At 40.0% G+C, this 18599-nt stretch overlaps 1 protein-coding gene across 2 annotated transcripts in view; it reads left to right on the forward strand.

The window, feature by feature from the left end:
- The window catches only part of CPQ (carboxypeptidase Q), a 567536-nt gene that overhangs the window by 258216 nt on the left and 290721 nt on the right, over positions 1-18599 (forward strand). For both annotated transcript variants that reach the window (XM_018058258.1, XM_018058257.1), the window contains exon 4: positions 11078-11285. In XM_018058258.1, coding sequence (XP_017913747.1) covers positions 11078-11285 — 208 coding nt within the window. The remainder of the gene's footprint in view (positions 1-11077; positions 11286-18599) is intronic.

Raw genomic sequence — 18599 nt, forward strand, 5'->3', positions numbered from 1 at the left:
CTGTTTCTTAGCTATGATGCTTCTCAGAGCTATCAGTAAACTAATGTGCTTTGTGACTCCTCAAAGCAGGGAAATAGTGCTCAACGTCTCATGACTGTATTTGCCCATGGGATCTTTTGCCCCTTACCAGGTTTCTTCGGCCTGGTATTCTGTAGAAAACACCCTGAGAACATGGCTCTAGTGTTTCCTTTGGTGCTTAGCTGATACTTTGTTGGTTTCTTTGGTTTTAACTTTTAAATTTAAAAATTAGTTTACTAATATAGTGTTAGTTTCAGATGTACAGCAAAGTAATTCAGATTCATAGTAATTCAGGTTTTTTGTTTGTTTGTTTTACAGATTCTATTCTATGTTACTTCAAGATATTGGGTAAAACTCCCTGTGCCATGTAATAAATTACTTGTTGCCTATCTATTTTATATGTAGTAGTTTGTATCTGTTAATCCCATATCCCTAATTTGTCCCAATAAGCTTGTTCTCTATGTCTGTGAATCTTTGTATATGTATATTCAGTTTTGTATTACTTTTTACATTCCACATATGAATGACATCATATAGTACGTGTCTTTCTCTGATTTATTTTGCTAGGTGCAATAGTCTCTAGGTCCACCTGTGTTGGTACAAATGGCGGTATTTCATTCTTTTTTATGACTGATATTCTACTACACACACACACACATACATGCACACACATGCCCACCACATTTTCTGAAGCCAGTGGTCTGTTGGTGAGCACTTGGGTTGCTTCCATATGTTAGCTACTGTAAATACTGCTGCTGTGAACATTGGGTACATGTATCTTTTCAGATTAGTGCTTTTGTTTTTCTGGATATATACTTAGGAGTGGTGTTGCTGAATCATATGGTAGTTCTATTTGTAGCTTTTTAGGGAACCTCCATGCTGTTTTCTGTGGTGGGTACAGCAATTTTACATTTCCACCAACAGTGTATGATAATTTCCCGTTCTCCACATCCTCCCCAACATTTGTTATTTGTAAACTTTTTGATGACAGCTATTCTGACCTGTGTGTGGCTTTGATTTTCATTTCTCTAATAATTAGTGATTCCTTTCCTCTTTTCTTCTTGCTGAGCCTGGCTAAAGATTTATTAATTTTATTTATCTGTAAAAAAAACCCAAAACAAACTAAAATAACAGTTCTCTGTTAATTTAGGAGAAAAAGTTACCTATTGTGGTCTTGAAGGGGTGTTTTTACATGGAGTGTCCCTGTGTAGACTGTGTTTTATCCAGTGTCTTTGGCATGAGGGCTGATTTTGATGTAGACACCAGCCACATCTTTCCTCAAGGTGTGCTGGCTCTGTCCCCTTGATAGGGAGCGTGGTTGGTGTTGGAGGGTGTAAAACCCGTGCAGTGTGTGAGGTGGAGCCTTGTCTGCTCTGTAGCTATCCCTGGCCTGTCGGGGGTGGGGTGTGCTCCCCATATGTTATAGCAGAAGTCCCGAGGGTTGGGCTTAAGTAGTCTGTTCCCTCTCAGTGTGTGTTTTGCCCCGAAGGACAGGAGTATTGAAGTAAGTGAGGCTTCCGTGCTTGCAGAGATCTGATGTACTGCCCGTGTAGGCGTGCGCAGCACCACTCAGACACAACCCCAGGTGCGTTCCTCCCTTGTTGCAGTCTCTAGTGTAAGGGCATCTAGTGCTGTGTGATCTAGGGCGAGGCTGGGGTGTGCTGTGGGCAGGGGTGGAGCAGTCGCTAGGCTGGAGCCGGGGGTTGGGGCACCTTGGCTAGAGGAATGGCAGCAGCTGTACTGCTGTCAGCGACCTGGGCTGCCTCTGCAGGTTGAGTTAGCACCAACACTGGAGCTGCAGCCCCACACCCCCAGAGCCCCTGCCCCAGAGCCTCCTGGCATCCCTGGATTGGGTCTTCTCTCAGGGCCTGTCTGCTCCAGATCCAGTGCCAAGACGTGGTGTGGAGTGGGCAGAGTGGGGTGTTGCCCCACTTGGATTCTGCAGCACGGTGAGGTGGCAGCCACGGTGCAGGGCTCTCTCTACCCTGTTCGTTAGTAAGCCAGCACCTGCACACTCTTTGTGAGTGGAGTCGAGACTTCTCCAGCCCTTCTCCAGTTCCTGCGGTTCTCCCTGAAGCCAAGAGGGCTTGTCTCCTCCGTGTAAGACTCCAAGACTGAGCTGCTCAGCTGTGGCTCAACCTAATCCAGCCCCAGGTCCAGGGTCTGCCTGTGCAGACCCTTCTTTCTTTCAGATCCTAAGGGTGGAAGTCCTGACCCTATGTCCTCTTTCCATCCTACCCATATATGTGGAGATCTTCCCTACAGCTTCTGCTGTAGAGCTCTGCCAGTCTCCAATTAGTTTTCCGTGGGAATTGTTCCACATGTAGATGTGTTTGTGGGGGGAGGTGAGCTCCACGTCCTCCTGCTCTGTCATCTTGCTCTGACCTTGTATGACTATCTGATGCTTTGTTTTAAAAATATTTTCTTCATGTCAAGAAAGAAATCAACCATTCCTTACCCCCTGACCCCAGAGTTCTAATCAAGAATGGATAATAAATAATTCAAATGTCTTTATCTTATTTCCCTTATGACAAAATGTGCTGTCTAGTTTGTTTTGGCTTTTGTAACAAAAATACCATAGGCTTATACACAACCAACAGTTATTTCTTACAGTTTTGCAGGCTGGAAAGTCCAAGATCATGGTGCCGGCAGATTCAGTGTCTGGTGAGCACCCACTTCTTAGACAGTGTTTAGTCACTATAACCTCATGTGATGGAAGGAGTGACGGATCTTTCTGGAGCCTCTTTTCTAAGTGTACTAATCCCTCTAAGGTGGGCTATATCCTCATGACTCAATCACTTGCCAGAGGCCCCACTTCCTAATACCATCACCATGCAGGTTAGAATTCCAACATATGAATTTTTCAGGGACATAAACATTCATCTATAGCATGTGCTGTGAGTTATGTCTTCAGTTCTGTTCTAATAGGAGGATGTTTGGGCTCTGAGGGTAATGAGAGACTGACATAGTTTAACAGTGTTAATAATAGAAACGGCATATTTCTTGCTGAGAAGACAGCGATCTTGGGTTAGATGACCTTTAAATACTTTCCAGTCCAGTTAATCAAAACTGGTTCCCATTGAGACTTAAACTAAAAGCAACATTTAATTAGTAAAATGGACAGAACATTTCATTGGTTAAGGTTACCATCTTCATTTATAAAATGATTTTTATGTTGCTTTATATCTTTATCATTATTATTTTTACTAAATGAAGTATCTATTGTAACATTTTTGTTATTCCAAGGTGAGTTTTCATCTTACTTAATACACAAGTACGTCTTTCTTTTAGAGATTGTTAAGATTCAAGGAGAAAATAAGAAAACAAATTAAGATGATGAAATGACTAAATATTAGCAGAAAATTGTAACTTACATAGAAGAACAAGATCAGAAAGGAAAAAAGGGAACAAATACATGTTTTCATGTTTAGGTTACAAAATATCTAAAAATAACAAAACTAGTATTTATACAATACTTTTAGGTGACAAAATCTTGTGTAAATTTTTTTAGATATCTTGAATTCTATTTTGTATTAATTTTACAGGCAGTACCTCCTTATATCTTTAATTTTCTTTATATTTTTTTGTCTTAGAAAGAAGCCAAAACCTTCGTATATGCTGTGGATGTTAAAAAAAAAAAAATCACTTGGTTTTATTCCACTAAGCACTTTGACCATCTTCTTTCTGTCTCACACTTGTGGAGCTGACTGGGTTCCTCTGTTTTGGAAGCAGGCACAGCTCTCTGATGCTGTTGATTACAGTCTCCTTAATAAGATCTTTCAGTGAATATAATATTAATAGGCTGGTTGAGTTTTGCTCATGTGGTATCTGTCATCAGTATGGACTAGAATTCAACAATTTGACTTTTTCTTCTCTTTTTTCCTGCCATTTCAACTGAATTATAAAAATTAGAAATGAAATTTAGTCCTACTTTCTCTCTCTTAATCAAGATTTTCTTTTGCTTTCCTTTTTTTTAACCTGTGGGAGTTGAAACTATGTCAGTGTTTCCTTTTTGGGAAATTATGGTGTAAATGAATCCTTTTGCTTTTGTATTCTTAATGGCAGTATAAATGCCTGAGATCAATTTACTCTTGTTGTTGTTAATAACAGTAGAAAAGTCTGAGATGAATTTACTGTTAAAGTGCTAAATCTAAAAAAAATTAATAAAGTCAACTGTAATTTTTGCAAGAAAGTTATTTTCAAACTAATTTTTAAAACAAACAGAATTTGTTGTTTAATCACTAAGTCGTGTTTGATTATGTGACCCCATGGACTGTAGCTTGCCAGGCTCCTCTGTCCATGGGATTTTCCAGACAAGGATACTGGAGTGGGTTGCCATTTCCTCCAGGGGATCTTTCTGACCCAGGGATTGAACCTGCATCTCTGGCATTAACAACCGAATTCTTTACTACTGATCCACCAGGGAAGCAAATAAACAGAATAGATGCTCTTTTAACCTTCCTAATAAGGAAGTTTAAAAAAACACTCTCATAAAAACAAAAGACGATAGCTTCAAAAGCTCCCAGTCCTCACAATCATTTCCACCTCTTTTTTCAGGAAACAGTCCAAGACTTCACTGTGTTGTGAATAATTTTTACTTTAGTCAATGTCTCCATGCCCCTGTGGAAATCTACCTGTTCCTCAGTAAGGATGCATAATTTTCCTTTTGTAGGATATTTAACATCATAAGATGACACCCGCTTTCAACAGTTGATTTGAACTTTGCAAATTTTGAAGTACTTGGAAACACAGTGTACCTTGTATTCTCTATAAAGAGCTAGTCAAAAGGGACTAGCATAAGGGAGTTTAACTGAGTATGGCAATCAGGTGGGAAATATCAAACCTACTTGTTTAAACCTTGCGCTTATTTTACGTAGATAAAAGACAATATTCAACCTACTTCAAATTGTATCACTTTACACCACATACACAAGAAATTTAGTAGAATTTGAAAAGCTGACTTGAAACTTAGTTTCCATATTTATTTTACATTTTGGGATTGCTCTCTTGCAAGCGCAGAGAGCAGCAGGCTTTGTTTTCATACATCTCATAAACCAGAGTCATGAAAGCATAGTTTTTGAATGAACTTTTTCCCTTGAAGAGAAACCTGGAAGCTTAGATTTTTATTTTGATATTTTATATTAAAAGTTTTATTAGGATACATTCACAAACCATATAATTTACTTTTTAACACATACAGTTTTTTTTAGTATATTCAAAGATCCATCACTGTCTAATTTTAGAACATATTTCTCATCCTGATAAGAAATCCCATATCAGCATTCACTCCCCATTTCCTCTCCTTTCTAGCAGCACAAGACAACCTAAAATTTGCTTCCTACATCTATGAATTTGCCTTTTCTGAACATTTCTTGCAAATGGAATATTATGATACAGTAGGTCTCCTACGTGTAAACAAGTTTCGTCCTGAGTGCGTATTTATAAGTCTAATTTGTTTATAAGTCCAACAAAGTTATTCTAGGTACCCAACTAAATAAGCTGATAAACAGTATGTAATAGACTTTATAATACTTTCCACACAGATAACACATAAAAAAAACAAATACAAAAAATAAAGAAAGCATTCTTAATTTTATAGTATAGTACCTTGAAAGTTACAGTAGTACAGAATAACAGCTGGCATACAGAGGCTGGCATCCAGAGAACAGTTACTGACCGGAGGAGGAAGAAGAGGTGGGAGATGGTGGAGCTGAAAGAGTCATCAGCAATAGGAGACAGGGCGAGCTGCAAGTTCACTCCCATCCCGGGCTTGAAATAAAGATACTGTACTACACAGTGAAGTACCCCAAAGCACACCACTTATAGAGAATGCACGCACATGACGAGGTACGCCAGACATGTGAACTAACTTATGTGGTGAGACATGCAAACACGTGTTCACGTCTTTGAATGTTTGCCGCTTGAAGGTTCGTATGTAGGGGGCTAACTGTGGTGGTGTGTGATTGGCTTCAGGATAATGCTTTCAAGGTCCATTCATGCTGTAGCACACTTCAGAACAATTGTTGTTTATTGCTGAATAGTATTTCATGGTATAGATATAGTGTATTGGAATATCCCCTCATCAGCTGATGGACATTAGGTTTGTTTCCGACCTTGGCCTCTTCTGAATAATACTGGAAACATTTGTGTGCTCATTTTTTTTGTTGTTGTTGTTTATTTTATTTTATTTTATTTTATTTTTTATTTTAAAATCTTTAATTCTTACTTGCGTTCCCAAACATGAACCCCCCATTTTTGTGTGAACACATATTTTCATTTCTTTTGAGTTTATGCCTAGTAGTAGAACTGTGGGTTATATGGTAACTAAATATTTAACTTTTTGAGGAACTGTCAAATTGACTATGCCATTTTATATTCAATACCAGCTATGTACAAGGACTGAGTCTTCCGCATTATTGCCAGCGTTTGTTTTCACCTTTCTTTTTGTTCATAGCCATCCTATGCAAAGCGGCACTTTGTCGTAGTTTTGACCTGCATTTCCCTTATAGCTAGTGGTGTGCGGCATCTTTTCAGAGGCTTTTTATGCATTTGTGTATCTTATTTGTTGAACTGTCTATTCAATTTCTTCACGCAGTTTTAAATTGGCTAGTCTTTTATTATTGAGCTTTTAAGAGTGATTAATATATTTTAGACACAAGCGCCTTCTCAGATATTTGATTTGTAAAATTTTTCTCCCATTCTGTGGTTTGTTTTCTTCACTTTTTGGTGGTGCCGTTTGAAGTACAAAAGTTTAATGTTTTGATGATTCAATTTATCTCTTTTTTCTTTTGTTGCTTATGACTTCAATGTTGTATCTAAGAAACAACTTCCTTACCTGTGATTGTGAAGTTTTATAGTTTTAGCTCTTACATTTGGGTCTATGATTCCTTCATATTTTGTGTGATGTAGGGGTGCAATTTCATTATTTTTCATGCAGGTATCTGGTTGGTCCCAGCACCATTTGTGGAAATACTTTTCATCCCCAATGAATTACTTCAACCCTCCTGTTGAAAATGAATTGACCATTCTTGAAAAGTTTACTTCTCAATTCTATTTTATTAATCATTATATCTACCTTTATACCAGTACTATCCTTTTAATTACTGTAGATTCGTAATGTGTTTTTGAATATGAAAGTGTGAATCCACCAATTTTGTTCCACTTTTTCAACTTGTGCCGGTTATTTTGAGTCCCTCGCTTTTCCATATGAATTTTGGAATCAACTTGTAAATTTCGTCGAAAAAGGCAGCTAGAGTTTTGATAGGGATTGCGCTGAGTCTGTAATAAATTGGGGGACTATTGCCATCTTAAGAGGGCTCCCTGGTGGCGCCTGCAGTGCAGGAGATGCAGGCTCAATCCCTGGCTCAGGAAGGTCCCCTGGAGGAGGGCGTGGCAACCCACTCCAGTATTCCTGCCTGGAGAATCCCATGGGCTGAGGAGCCTGATGGGCTGCATTCCGTAGGGGCAAAAAGATTTGTACACGACTGAAGCGACTGAGCACAGCACGCACACAGCGTCTTAAGAATGTGAAGGCTTCCAGTCCATAAACATAGGGCACTTTTCATTTGGATCTTCTTCATCTCAACATTTTGCAGTTTTCATTGTGTAAATCTCACACACCTTTTGTTAAATTTGTTTGTAGTATTTTATTCCTTTTGTTGCTAATGAAAAAGCGATTGTTCATTTTCCGACTGCTCATTGCTGTGCTGTGCTGTGCTTACTCAGGTAGTCGTGTCCAGCTCTTTGCAACCCCATGAACTGCAGCCTGCCAGGCTCCTCTGTCCATGGGGTTCTCCAGGCAAGAATACTGGGGTGGGTTGCCATGCCCTCCTCCAGGGGATCTTCCCAACCCAGGGATCGAACTCAGGTGTCCCTCATTTCTACTGTATTGCTGCTATATTATATTGTTTATCACTACTGTACAATTGACTTTTGTGTATTGATATTACATCCTGCAACCTTGCTGTACTTGCTCATTAGTTCTAGTAGTTTTTTTGTGTGTGATTCCTTACGATTTTCTATATATTTGACCATCTGTGAACAGTTTTACTTCTTTTTTCCAATCTAGATTTCTTTTATTTCTTTTTCTTGTCTGATTTTTCTAGCTAGAACCTCTAGTCCAATGTTGAATAGAAGTGCTCAGAGCAGACATCTTAGTCTTGTTTTTTGATCTCAGGGAGAAAGTATTTCATCTTCTACCACTAATTAAGATGTTTGCTATGGGTTTTTCATAGATAGCTTTTATTGAGTTGAAGAAGTTACCTTCCATTTTTAGGTTGTTGAGTATTTTTATTGTGAAAGTGGATTAGATTTTGTCCAAGGCTTAGTCAGCATCTATTGAGATGATCATGTGATTTTTATCTTTTATTACATTATTATAATGTACTACATTGATTGACTTTTTGATATTAAATCAATTGCATTCCTGAATAAAGTCCTCTTGGTCATGGTGTTTTCATATGTTGCTGTATCAGTTTGTTTTAGTTTCTTTTTTTTTTTTTTTGCATTTATACTTATAAGCTATTTTGGACTGTAGTTTTCTTTCCTAGCAGTGTCTATCTCTGGTTTTGTTATTAGTGGTGGTGGCCTTGTAGAATGAGTTGGAAAGCGTTCCATTCCCTTGTATTGTTTGAAGACTTTGCAAGGGATTGGTATTAATCTTTAAATGTTCTTATTTTGAGTCTTTTTACAGCTTCCTTTTCATTTATGCTTTGTTATTTGTAAATTGCACATGGGGCTTGTAATGAGGTCAGGGAGCTGGTGTCTATGCTGCTCATCTCCTGTAGGACAATTGACAGTGACAATACAAAACTTTAGAACTGCTGAGTCTTCTTTCTGTCTACTTCCACTAAACAGTGCTGAATACTCCACCACCAGAGCACATGCTTAATGACAGAAATAAATGAGAAGCATTTTATATCTTGAATTCAGTACCACAGTTAGGAAATGCCATTTTCCTCAGTAGAGCTATGGGTGCATGCCCGGTTCACTGTACCTGGATTAAGAACTCTTACCTGCAATTTAGTGCCAATTTGTTTGGAAACATTATTTAAAAGAGCCTATTAAGAAGTGTTACACTGACCTCCTTTCGAGTCAGAGAGCCTGAGAACAAGGAGAGTTTGTTGGATCCTAGACATCACGTAAGGTAATATGAATAATAAATATTTAGATTGTCTTCCTACATGTTTTGAAATACTGTTGGTCATTAATCACTCTACCAAGTCAGTGGGGAAAATTAACACTGAAGAAATAATAATAATAACAACTAATGTTTAGTAAGTAATTCCTATGTGCCTAGCACTTTTAAATCCTTTACCTAAGCTATCTCTTTTATTCCTCATAGCAATCTTGTGAGGTCAGTGCTAATATTCTCCACATTTCAGATGTGGAAGCTCAGAAACAGAGAGATGATCCGGGTTGCTTGGTGTCAGGCAGGCAGAGAGTTGGCAGAACCAGGATCTGACCTGAGTTATGTAACTCCATAGCTTTCCCTAAACCAGAAGTCAGAGCGGATCAGACATATTCTGGAACAGGGATTCAGATTCAGGCTTTGGTTTATAAGTTTTAGATTTAAAAGTCATTTGTCTCTCTCTTCTGAAGGATAAAATTTCCAGCCAACACTTAAGAAATGTCTATAAAGAATGTGCTTAGATGGTCCTAAGGACTTGAGCTCACAGTCTCTCTCTGCAAGATTAATGCAATAGATAAATTAGTATGATAAATATTTAACATTTATCAAGTGCTTACTATATTCTAGGGTAACTGATATGTTTGTATAAATTAAGTAAATTTGCAAAATAACTATGAAGTGGATATTATAATTACCATCTTCAATCACAGATGAAGCCACTGAAGCAAAGATGTATAACTTTAGTGCGTGCATACTCAGTCGCTTCAGTCGTGTCTGACTCTTTGTGGCCCTAGGGACCATCACCCGCCAGGCTCCTCTATCCTTGGGATTCTCCAAGTGAGAATACTGGAGTGGGTTGCCATGCCCTCCTCCGGGGATCTACCTAACCCAGGAGTCCGACCTGGGTCTCCTGCATTGCAGGCAGATTCTTTACCCGCTGAGCCACCAGGGATGTCTGATGTGTAACTTGACCAAGGCCAATTAGTAGTAAGTGGCACAGTCCAGATTTGAATCCAGGATCTCTATTCTTAATCACTTTGCCATGCAGTTTCTCTAGTCATCACCTAATACACGGTCATGAGAGTATAGTCACACCAAGAAGGCAGTGGTAAGACTGCATCACCATGTTTGTGCACGTGAAGACTGAGGTCACTTCTCCAGGAGAGAAATGTGTTATGGCTAAAAGGAGGAAAGACACTTTTCTCTGAATATGAGACAACCTGAAGCAAGTATGGAAATATTAAAAAAAAATTTAATTTGGATAAGAAGGCTCTTAGCTTGTGCTTCCACAGAAGACAGGGATAGTCTGATGGGATACGGGGAGCATTCAGGAGCCTTTTTCTTGTAGTGCTGATGTCACTGGACCTGGGTTTATTTGGCACTTTTCCTTATGGAAACACAAACATTTCTTCCAACATTGTTCTATGGTTTTCCTGCAGAGTGTTCTACCTTTATGCAGGGCATTCTACTCTTACGCAGGGCTACATTGCAGACCTCTGTGTTCGGCTGGGAAGACAACAGCACTCGAGCCAGACCAGAGAACCAGGTGCATCTATGCCAGTTTGTGGGTCCTCTGGTCTGTAGCTGTGATAGAGTTTCATCTCCTCAAACACATGTGTTCACCTCTTGGTCTTAAAGACACTGTGTTTGAAGCAATTTACAACTTTTTAAAGGATTATTCAAATTATCAAACTACATTTTATAGAATGTTTTCAATGAAATTATTATTAAACTGAAGTTTCTAAGTTATTTTTATCAAAAAAAAATTACCTTCACATCAAAAGCAAGTAAACCAATATTGCCCACCCTTTCCGTTCCTCACATACAAACAAAGACCAGTGAAAATCAAATGTCAAATACAGGGGCTTTTAAAAAATACGTTTGGTTCATTTCCACTATCAAGGTAACCTGGTGACTTCTTTTCTCAAGTCCTCACACAGGTATTCAGGAATACCAGAATGGTGTGCCAAAGATCCCAACAGCTTGTATTACGGTGGAGGACGCAGAGATGATGTCAAGAATGGCTTCTCACGGGAACAGAATTGTCATTCAGCTGAAGATGGGGGCAAAGAGCTATCCAGATGCTGATTCCTTCAACACGGTGGCGGAGATCACTGGGAGCAAGTATCCGGAGCAGGTGAGATGGACTGTCTGGGAACAGGATGTTGCAGTCAAGTTTCAGTTTTTAGAAACGGTTTAGGAAAGAGAGCACGAATCTGCAGAGCTGATCCTCATAGACTCATTAAAGGCAGACACTTCATACACACACACACATACACACACACACACATACACACACACACACAAGGCTTCCCTGGTGGTTCAGATGGTAAAGAACCTACCTGCAATGCAGGAGACCCAGGTTCAATCCCTGGGTAAGGATGGTCTCCTGGAGAAGGAAATGGCAACCCACTCCAGTATTCTTGCCTGGGAAATCCCATGCACCAAGGAGCCTGGAGGGCTACAGTCCATGGGGTTGCAAAGAACGACTGAGCAGCTAACACACACACACACACACACACACACACACACACACACACACACACTTTCCCTATTGAAAGTTTACTACATTGAATGAACAAGGGCAGGACTAACTGAAGGGCAAAACATGACCCGCTGTGTGGAAGTTCGACTCTGAATAGCCGAGGGCAGTATCTGTCTATTTGTGTCGTATTTCTTCCGTTTGGAGCCAGCTTGGCATTTGAGATCATGCCAGTAGTTGATAGTAGGCTTATTGTGTGGCTTGTCTTACTTCATCTTTTCAAAGCTCTGTGACGTAGGTCTATTTTCTCCATTTTACAGATGAGGAAAAATAATCTAGATGGAAACTCACTTGCCTAAGGTCCATACAGCTAGTAAATGGCTGAGAAGGGACTCAAACCCAGGACCTTGTGAATATTAAACCAAACTGTAGACCACAGTTTATGTGAAATCTAGAGGGTTTTTTTTTGTTTGTTTGTTTGTTTGTTTTGTTTTGTTTTGTTTTTTGAAAATCAAATAGTCCTAGATACATATTCAAACTCTATACTAGCTAAAGATCAAATAACTTCAGCGAGTTACTTATTCTCTAAGTCTAAGAGAATTTATCTACAAAGAAGGAGAAGAACAGGATTATTGTGAGGACTAGATTAGATAATGCACATCCGATAGCCTCCTGATACAGTGTTTGTCATGTCACAGGAACCCACTGAATGTCATGTTTTCTTCCTATGACATCAAATGTACAGAAAAACGGCTTTTATAAGGTTTCTGGTATGAATCGTATTTATTAGTAGGTATTGGAATTCTGAAAAGAGCCCCTAAAATAAAGCTGTTTGGAAAGTTTAGACTTGTATTTTGTTTAAGGAGATCATTGGGGTGAAAGAACAAGTGCACAGTGATGGAGAAACTTCTGCATGTGTCCTAGCTTGGGGCCTCTCTCAGACTTAAGGGCTGTGCTGCAGTACAGATTCATTTTAAGTTCAGAACCCTTTTCTCTCTTCCTAAATGAACTGCTCCCAGGGCTGGGGCATTCATCAACCCTGGGGTTATAAGACACAGATATAGTGGAAAAGCAAGATCTCAGTAGGACGAGGGGAGTCAGATAGCCATAGCGAAATTATAGTTTTAAGTGTTGAGAAAAGAAACAAGCCCCTTGTCTCTTCAGGAAACAGAGGCAGTAGAAGAGCCAAGAGTCCAGGTTCCAGGAACTGAGTAGTCAAGACGCCCTGGAGTCTAATCCTTACTGTCAGTACTTCCAGGACAAAATGTTGCTATGTTAAGGTTGTTAGTCCAGGTGGGAGGGGTTTAGGATTATATTTTTATCAGCTATCCAGATGTGCACGCTGGTTCTAGCCTAAGTACGGGTGGCAAGGTGAGAGTGAGTTATTAGAACCGTAGTCTGAAATGGCCAGTGGGTGTCAGGGTCTGTGGCTAAAGCATTAAAACAGAGGCATTCTTGGGCAGCAGCAGCAGGAAGGTTGAGGTGGTGCTGGCTCAGAGCTTCCCAGGAGCCACTGGCATCTTCCTGCTGCGTGCGCTCACTCTGCTCCTCAGCCCTGCAGGACTGTTTTTCAATCAGTTTTATTGAGGTATAGTTCACATAAAATAAGCTTACCAAATTAAAGTGTACATTTCCATGAGTGTTGAAAAAATGCACCCAGTAACATAACCCCAAGCATAATGGAGAATATTTTCCTGACCCTAAATGTTCCCTTGGGCCCCCTTACAGTCCATCTCCTCCTCAACTCCTCTGTCCCCGAGGGACCGCGATCTGCTTCCTGAGACTATAGCTCTTTCTTCTCTGGGATTTCATGGAGATAGACTCATGCACGTGGAGTCTTTCACACTGGCTTTATTCACTCAGCATAATGCTTTTCAGGTTTATCCGCGTTGTATCTGCTGCTCATTCCTTTATTCTGCTGAGTAATATTTCATTGTGAGGCTAGACCACAGTGTGTTTATCCATTCACCAAGGATGATGGACATTTTGGTGGTTTCTGGTTTTTGACTGTTGTGAATAAAGCTTTTGTGAACTTTCTTGCATAAATCTTCTGGCCATGTTTTCCTTCTTTATAAACAACAAGTGCCTAGGAGTGGAATTGCAAGGCTTGCCTGAATCTTAGCATCCTAATCTCTGTCAAGATGCTTCAGTCTGTATTCTATGGGGTAACACCTTCTCCAGGTGTGTGATGGACAATTGCAAAGAGGTCCTAGGAATCAGGATTTTACCTCAATCATAATATTGCCTAGCATTCCAAGAGTTAGTTATAAATATTTTGTTACCTAGATGTAAAGGATTGAGGATCAGCAAAAGGTCTCCCACAGAGAAGTCACAGCATTACCTGCCCAAAAGGAATGTGCGTGAGTGCTTTGCAGTGACGTCCACGTGGCTGTGTGTGGGGGGCGGGGTGGGGGGTGGGAAGAGTCTGTCTTGCAGTCTGCCTGGAACCACAGAGAGGGTCTAGGCTATGAAGGGAAGCCGGAAGCATGTGTTTCCCTGCTAGGGGTTAGGCAGCTTAATGAGCATGAGTAAGCACAGTACATCCCTTACAAGCCTCCTTGGGAAGCCCTCCCCTCATTCCACCACCTGACGCCACTGTTAGACCGCCATCTCCCACCAGAGCTTGTTGCAGATGCTATGAGCCTCCTGTTTACTTTCTTTCTTTTTTTCCCTAACGCCTATCCCAGAATTTGGCAAGCAGTGGCTTCTCCATACATATTTTATTTCAGTGAAATGAGGAGAAAAATTTTAAAAAAAAGAAGAAAATGAATGGGTGATTTTCTTAATCTCTATTCTGTTTAAATCCAAAAGTTTTCCTGCCTATTTAGAACATTGGTTGTCCATGGGCATATTGGACATCATCCCCAAATGCATTTCTATGTGGCTAAACTCGAGTTCATCAACCCCCTCACACCTGACACCTCATCTTAATTTCTTGTCTCTGTTAAAGGAACCCTATTTGCTTATGAGCATAGTTCAGAGACTTCAAATTATTTTTCATTCTCTCCTCTCTATTACTGTCCTACAGATAAGAACCATATCCTATTCAGTCTACTTTCAACCTATTTAAAAAAAAAAAATCTATTCCTGCTTTGTCTTTATGTTGTTAGTGTTCTAATTCAGGCCCTTGAAATTTCCCCCCTGACTTTCTTTTCTTCTGTTCTTTTTCTGCTTCTGCATTTTTGCAATGCAGTTCAGTTATGTTTTAAAATGCCAGTCTCATAGTGGAGTTTCCAAGCTGTCAGGTCCCTCCCTGTCCTGTCCCCTAAAAGATAAAAGTTATGATAAAGGTAAATGCTGGGACTTTGATGGCCCTCCACTGGTTAAGACTTCACCTTCCCATGCAGGAGGTGCAGGTACTATCCCTGGTTGGGGAGGGATGCCTCACAGTCAAAAACCAAATATAAAACAGAAGCAATATTGTAATAAATTCAATTCAGATTTGGAATCGAACTGGGGTCTCCTGCATTGCAGGTGGATTCTCTACCAACTGAGCTATCAGGAAAGCTCCCCCCACTCCCCCCCCCCCAAAAAAAATAAAAGTAAAATGAAGGTAAATGCTGAAGTGAGTGATCAGAGGTGAGGAAGACAGAGGAAAAGCGATCACATTGGGAAAAGTTTAGGGAAGTTGAGTAGGAGGCAGTTATGGTTAAATTATATAGTACTATTCGTAAACGAGTGGAAAATTAGAATGAAGAAGGGGAAAAGGAGATGTATGGCAGAGATCCCAGACCACCTAGACATATTCTTCCACTGGCTAGTGAGGGAGTTCAGCTCTCCTAAACTCTGAAAAACTTTTCTAAAATCATTTAACTTTATTTTTAATTTTAATAAAGTTTTAATTTAAATTAGTATGTTGACAATGACATAAATATTGGTCTTGATCGTTTATGTTGACCTTCTTATCCCTGACATATCCTTGATACCTTGCTTCTTATTAACGCTGTGAACAATGCTAAATAGTGCTGAGCAAACCAGTCGCAGTGTATATTATTGCTAAAAATGAAGAGGATATGTTTTGAAACCACCATTATTCTGCCTGCAGCCAAGCATCGTGGGTGACCTGAAAGTGGTCTAACAACCAGGCAGTGGCCAATACTCTTCGACGCTGACACCCACCTTATATCTCATACATGCACAGCACCTTGATGAAAAGAAAGCATGTAACACATAAAGAATCCTTCTGATTTGGCCCAAGATCTATGGACAACATGTTGTAAATTTTGGCTCTGGAAAAGTGTATATGTGATTAACAAAGCATTAGTTTCAGAACCCTGTTACATAGTTCAGACATAAGCCTTGACTGAATTAATCACAGGCTTTAAAAAATGCCAATTAACAAATACTTTATTGGGTCTCAATATATGAAAAGGCAGAATAAGGGTATTATAGACACAAATCCTACCCGCTTCCTAAAAACCCCACAAGACGGCTCCTCCAGGCCTGAAATCCTCTCTCCACTCTTCCCTCTTCTGAAACTGCTCCTCTGTGATTTGGGCGTGTTGTGCAGGGCTCAGCAGACCTGAAAACTTTGAGGGGGTGCATTTCGCTGGCAAAAAGCAGGTTGCTGGGAGCTCTGACATTAGGCCGTTTTTTAAAATATTAATTTTTATTGCAATATAGTTGTTTTACAATGTTGTGTTAGTTTCTACTGTGCAACAAAGTGTATCATTATATATATAATTTATTTTTATGAATTTCCTTTCCATTTCAGTTCAATTCAGTCACTCAGTCGTCTCTGACTCTTTGCGACCCCATGGACTGCAGTACGCCAGGCTTCCCTGTCCATCACCAACTCCCAGAGCTTGCTCAAACTCATGTCCATCGAGTCAGTGATGCCATCCAACCATCTCATCCTCTGTTGTCCCCTTTTCCTCCTGCCTTCAGTCTTTCCCAGCATCAGGGTCTTTTCCAATGAGTAACTTCTTCACATCAGGTGGCCACAGTACTGGAGTTTCAGCTTCAGCATCAGTCCTTCCAATGAATATTCAGGGTTGATTTCCTTTAGGATTGACTAGTTGGATCTCCTTGCAGTGCAAGGGACTCTCAAGAGTCTTCTCCAATACCACAGTTCAAACCCATCAATTCTTCAGCTCTCAGCTTTCTTTATAGTCATACAACCATACATGACTACTGGAAAAACCATAGCTTTGACTAGACGGACCTTTATTGGCAAACTAATATCTCTGCTTTTTACTATGCTGTCTAGGTTGGTCATAGCTTTTCTTCCAAGGAGCAAGCATCTTTTAATTTCATGGCTGCAGTCACCATCTGCAGTAATTTTGGAGCCCCTCCCTCAAAATAAAGTCTCTTTATTTTTTGGAATGCAAAAGAAATAAGGTCTCTCACTGTTTCCATTGTTTCCCCATCTATTTGCCATGAAGTTTCCCCATCTACGTGCCATAAATGAAAATGCCTTTCCATTTAGTTACCACAGAGCGTTGAGTAGAATTTCCTGTGCTACACAGTGGATTCCTCATGAGTTATCTGTTTTAAATATAGTAGTGTATACATGTCAATCCCAATCTCCTAATTCATCCCACCCTCCCCCCACTTGGCATTTACAAGTCTGTGTCTCCATTTCTGCTCTTCAAATAAGCCTATCTGTATCATCCTTCTAAATTCTGCATATATATGGTATTATCTGATATTTGTTTTTCTCCTTCTGACATACTTCAGTCTGTATGAAGTCTCTAGGCCCATCTGTGTCTCTGCAAACTGGCACACTTTTATTGCTTTTTAGGGCTGAGTCCATTGTATATTTGTCCCATATCTTCTTTACCTATTCCTCTATTGATAGACACTGACGTTGCTTCCATATCCTAGCTATTGTATTAATAAATAGTGCTGCAGTGAACATTGCGGGGCATAGATCTCTTGGAATTACGATTTTCTCCCAGTGTCTGCCCAGGAGTGGGATTGCTGGGTCATATGGTAGTTCTATTTATAGATTTTTTTAAAAGAATCTCAATACTGTTCTCCATAGTGGCTGTACCAATTTACATTCCCACCAACCATGTAGGAGGGTTCCCTTTTCTCCACATCTTCTCCAGCATAAAGTTTTTGAAAATTTTTTGATGATGGCCATTCTGACCGGTGTGAGATGATACCTCATGGTAGTTTTGTTTTGCATTTCTCTAATAGTTAGTGATGTTGAACATTTCTTTCCTGTGTTTTCTGGCCATCTGTGTGACATTAGGCCTTTGAACTCCTTTCTGTCAGACAGCTTTACCCCTGGGAAATCATGTATTTGTGTAGCCCATCCATGATTGAAAATGAATCTGAAAGGGTGGGAATGAGAGCTCCTTGACTTCTGAGCTGATCCTGGCCCTAAAATAGCCACGTTATTCTACTCACATTTATTAAAGAGCGGATGTGCATTGGAAAATTCATAGGAAACTTATTGCCATTATGAATAGGTTTTATTTTTTAGTAAGTCAATAGAGGGTATCACACCTATTAGAAGAGTCTCACACAAGTGAGACAGACAGGTAAGGCTCTTAGCAATCAGCAGCCATTCCCTGATCTGCAGATGGGGAAACTGAATCTCAGTGACTTTGTCCAAGGAGACACAACAAATGTGTGATAGGTCACATCTGGAAGGTGACTACAGGTTTCCTGACTCCCATTTCTTTCTACCTCAAAGATACTCCATTGTGCCAGGGTGCATTTTAGCTGGACAGATAGTGTGTAAATCTGTGGGATTTTGTTGATTCATGATTCAAGTCATGCTATGCCTGCTAAGTCATTATTTGTGTCTTTTTCTCATGCTGTGTCTTCTGATATCACTTTTCTGGGCACGAGCAACTCTCAGACATACTGTCCGTTGTTGTTTTGCAGTTTCCTTAGCGCACCCGTGAGAGTTGTTACTTGGAAACCCAGCTGTGCTTGGTCCATTCCTGCTACTCATCATCTCTCCACTGAGTTTGATTTGGGTCTCAGCCTCTTTAGCTCCCTGTCCCTTTGGAA

The sequence above is a fragment of the Capra hircus genome, chromosome 14, assembly GCF_001704415.2.
Source record: "Capra hircus breed San Clemente chromosome 14, ASM170441v1, whole genome shotgun sequence".
In the NCBI taxonomy this organism is placed as follows: domain Eukaryota; kingdom Metazoa; phylum Chordata; class Mammalia; order Artiodactyla; family Bovidae; genus Capra; species Capra hircus.